The 4,419-nt window shown below is 55.9% G+C and overlaps 1 protein-coding gene across 1 annotated transcript; it reads right to left on the bottom strand.

Annotated features, from left to right (window-relative positions):
• Positions 1 to 3,562: 3,562 nt before the first annotated feature.
• On the bottom strand, positions 3,563 to 4,419 carry LOC116594452 (malignant T-cell-amplified sequence 1-like). The gene has a single exon (XM_032349859.1). The coding sequence runs from the start codon at positions 4,272 to 4,274 to the stop codon at positions 3,729 to 3,731; it is 546 nt and encodes a 181-aa protein (XP_032205750.1). The 5' UTR covers positions 4,275 to 4,419; the 3' UTR covers positions 3,563 to 3,728.

Raw genomic sequence — 4,419 nt, 5'->3', positions numbered from 1 at the left:
TCTCCCCTGCCGCCAGGAGCACAAGGGCCTCCGTAACGGGGTCCTCAGGGGTCTTCTCAAGTTCTCCTGCCTGGCCTTGTGCAGGGCCTCATTTTTCTCATTTCTTCTCTTCCAGAAGCCATGTCTCGGTTAGCGTCCCATCCTCCCCCCACAAGCTGTCAGCACTGTGCAGGGTCTCCGACTTTACCCAAGGTGCAAACCAGCCAGCTAGCTTGTTTGATGAACGCGGGCAGAGAGCATGAGAAAAGCAGCAGCCGGAGCTTCATGCTCGTTTGCATGGACGCCCCATGACCTTCATGCTCCACAGATGACTGCAAACATGGTGGGGGGCGGGGGTCATGCTGCAGGAGGGGCATCTGAACTTGAGGCATCTGTGGCTTTTACGGGCAGAAGCAAGGCTGCTCCTTCTCCAGAGGAAGGGGTCACCTCATCCCTCACGGTTAACACCTGCCAATACAACACCGAAAGTGACTCTGCGTGGTCAGAGCCCTGCCTTCTTGCCAGGTCCTCGGCACCAGGGAGCATGGCCTGCCCAACACCACTCCTTCCCTGAGTCTTAAAGTTCCACAGGCTCTCAGGGTGGCTGGCCAGAGGCAGGAACACTAACTGTGCACATGGCAACCTAAGTCCAGTGGGACTGGCCAAGAATGGCGGCTGGGAATGCATGTCTCCCCCTCCTGCTACCAGCAGGCACTGTGTACGTGGAGAGGACAAGCCTCTTTCTGGCCCGACGAGTCCCATTCAAAATTCCTTAGGATTCTTCCAGACTCTGTAAGTCATCAATTCTAGGTATTTACTTAGTCCTCTGGAGCTGAAGGAAACTGCCTTACTCTTCCCAGGAATTAGACAGTGGGTCACAGAGTCAGCCCCACTGACTCTTGTCCTCTTCGTTCTCTGTGTGGATAGATCTTCCTCCACTCACACACTCCATCTCCAGCCTCCTCATGTTAAAACTCACAAGCGCTTACTTTTCACCATTTTAACCACCATCTGCATACTAATGGCCCACAAATGTGCATCCAAGTCCTGGCACTGCCCGCTCTCCAGACACTTACTACCTGTCCGTCTGCTGGGTAGTCCCCCTGGAGGCCCCACGGGCAATCTGTTACAAGTGGGTCTCTCCTGTGAGCCTGCGGCTTCATGTCTTCTCATCTTTTCCTGGAAAATCATGACCTACAAATGGCAAGCTGCTTCAATTTCTGTGACTCTCCTGCACTGCTCACACTATTTCTTTTCCTGGAATTTTTTTCACCATTTTCATTGTGAAAACATCCTTACTCATTTTTTTAACATTTCTACATTTCTGTATTTCTATATTCTACATTTCTAACATTTCTACAGCCTGATTAAGACATCCTCTTTGATTTTTCAAGGCAGAGACAACTTTCCCTCACTCATTCATACCATATTATAGTAAGTAATTCACAGTTACTAAATACAGTTGTATATACATACACAAATATTTGAAATTAAATTATGCATCTCCATGTTGGCCTTCCTTCCAAAACTAAGCTCCCGGAAAACGGGGTGGTATTTTATATTTCTGCATCTTACTTCCAGCCCCATGTCTAGCCCCACACTAAGTACCCAATAATGTTTGTTGAACTATTCTGGAAGCAGCAGCACTGGAGTGAGTGGATTCTTGAGGTAAGATGTGACCAGCGCTTGTATTAAATTAGACACTGGTATTAGCCAAGAGTAAGCAGAGACAATCCTCTTCTCCTTCAATTGTTCCTAAAACCTTCTGGCTCACAGATCACCTTAAACGTGATGAATGTACAGAATGCTTTAACAAATACGCGTCTCCTGAATATACACACCAAATTCTGGATGAAATTCCAGGAAGGTCATGGAACTTTTGCCCTCCGTCCTTTCCAACGTGGATGCAGGCTTGCCACCGTGAGTTGGTCGGTAGGACTGGTATGAGCCATACGAGGATCCGCGTCCAATAATGGAAGGTAGCATGTGTATCTGTGAACGAGGAGTCCTGAAGGAAGGCTTAAAACAGATGCAGAAGGTCCTCTTTCATCTTTTGGTGGAGAGAGCTGGTGGGGACACCGTCAAAGAAGAACTGTAGGGTTCTTACCTTGAGTGTCTCCGTCCATGTCCTCAGAGTCACTGGTGCTCCCCAGTATTATCATGAGAGGCTCCCAGGGCCTCCACGGTGTCCACCAACGACCAGGGTGGTGCTGACTGGGGCAGACAATTAAATGGGGCAAAACCCCTAATGCTTCGAGGAAAAAACAGTGTTCTAATGAGGAGAGTTTGAGTTGTTACAGGACAACTCTGTGGTGAGGACATAATCCAAGTGAGGGCGGGTCAGTCCCTTCTCTCCTTTTGGAGCCATTCCTTCCCGCTTTTCTAGTCCACGGATTCTACCCCCGCGGAGTATTCCCACTCTTGGTGCATCTTTCTCGTCCGCAAGCAGACACACTTACACATCCCGTTAACAACCCACAACAATAAAAATAACAACAGTAAAATAATCTGGACTCCACAACCAAGTATCTTCACCAGAAGCTTCCTCCAACGTCTACCTGGTGTCTTTCAATCACACCCACACTTCTGTAAGCAACAACATGAAATCTAAATGTCCGCCTTTTACCTTTTCACTCTCCATTCACCCCAAATCTACCCTAATTTATCTCTGATGAGTTACTCTGAAACCGATCACGGCGAAGTCACCCACGAGGCTTCGGCTGACCTGTGTTGCCTCCTTCAGACAGTTTTCCAGTTGGGCGTCTCTGACGCCGCTCTATAAAGACTCAGATAACTCTGGCTTTAAATTTGAGAAAACTCAAGTCGAGAGGAAGTGATTTATGCGGAAACTTGCAGCTCACGTAACTTCATCTCGTCCTTTCGTAAGCGTCCCGGCATTCGGAGTCTGCACGGCGGGTCGTCCTCAGGTCAGTCGGCGAGGGCACCGCTGCTCTCCGCGCTCAGACCTCGCGCTCACCGAGCTTGTACGTGTGTGTCTGTGCGGGTGATGCGCGTGACGGGCGCGGCGACAGCGACACCGCACAGGCCGACGTCCGCCCCGGGAGGCTTTCTCCCGCGCGCATCTCCCAGCGCCTGCACACCTCCCCCGCGATCTGCAAGCAGCCCCTCCCAACAGGTCACACGGCCGCCCGGAGAAATGCCTCAAAACCACGGAGGAAGCCCCCGCGGATTCCTAAACAGGAAGACCCCACTGGGCCACGGGCCCCACGACCACCCCTAAATGACTGCGTCTCCGTGGGAAACGGAGCGCGGGGTGGACCGAGTCCCAGCAGCAAGCGCGGAGGGGACGAGGCCTGCGGGGCACGCGGCGCCGACGTCCTGCTGGTCCCTGCGGCGCCGGTAACCGAGCGGCGCAGGCCCCCGCGGGCATCCGCTTCCTCCCACCTGCGGGCGCCCAAGCGCGCGCTCCTCGCTCTGCAGAGTCCAGGCTCCCCGCGCAGGCGCTGCGCCTGGGCTGGAGCGGACGTGGCCGGGGCGCGGGCACGGCCTCCCCGGGGCGCCCCCGCCAGCGCCCCCGCCCCCGCCCCCGCACGCGCGCAAGGACACAGATACAGACAGCGCGGCTCCTTGCAAATCTTTACTTGGGTTTCGCTTCCCCGAGCATCCGCGCGTTCACGCCGCGACGCGGACACAGACGCAGACGCAGCCCCGCGCCCCCGGCTCCGGCTCCAGCCCCGGCTCCGGCTCCGGCTCCGGCTCCGGCTCCGGCCCGGGGCCGCCCCGGGCGCTCACTTGTACGTCTTCATGTGCCACAGCCCGTCGTTGAGGTAGTGGATGTTCTCGATGCCGATGCCCTTGTTGACCTTCTCGATGTCCTCGGCGGACATCCGCATGACGCCGACGCACAGCGCGTGCTGCTTGCCCTCGGCCATGACGGCCACCACCGTGTCCACCGCGGCGGGGTACAGCTGCGCGCCCGGGGACGTCAGGCCGGGGCACATGATGTTGGCCCCGCTGAGCACAAACTTGATGGCGCCCTTGTCCACCTGCTGGTGCGGCAGGATGAAGGGGAACCGGTGCAGCAGCCGCAGCGTCGGGTAGAAAGGCCCCTCGCGCTGCCGGAAGAACAGCAGCTCCCCGTTGACCGTCAGGATCTCGATGTGCTCGTGGCAGCGCACGATCTTCACCGGGTCCTTCTTGGGCAGGATCTGGTTCAGCCACGGCTCGATGCCCGGAAACTGCTCTATCAGCTGGTTCTTAATCCCCTTGATAACGGACGTCTTCAGCTGGATGCAGTTGGACACGTTCTCCTTCTCGTCGAACTTCTTGAACATGGTCCACGGCGGAGGGGGCGCCGCCCGCGAAGCGCCCGAGCGGGGAAGACGCGTGGAGACGCCGAGGCTCCGGCGGAGGCGCTCCCGGAGGGCCGGCAGGGACGGGCGCGGCGGCTGTCGCTAACCGGAAACGAGCGCGCTTTAC

This window comes from Mustela erminea, chromosome 6 (assembly GCF_009829155.1).
Source record: "Mustela erminea isolate mMusErm1 chromosome 6, mMusErm1.Pri, whole genome shotgun sequence".
NCBI lineage: Eukaryota > Metazoa > Chordata > Mammalia > Carnivora > Mustelidae > Mustela > Mustela erminea.
Note: the sequence above shows the minus strand (reverse complement) of the source record. Positions and strands in the feature narration are given on the sequence as shown.

Coding starts and splice junctions, on each gene's coding strand:
- LOC116594452 (XM_032349859.1), bottom strand. CDS start 4,274: ATGTTCAAGAAGTTCGACGAGAAGGAGAACGTGTCCAACTGCATCCAG.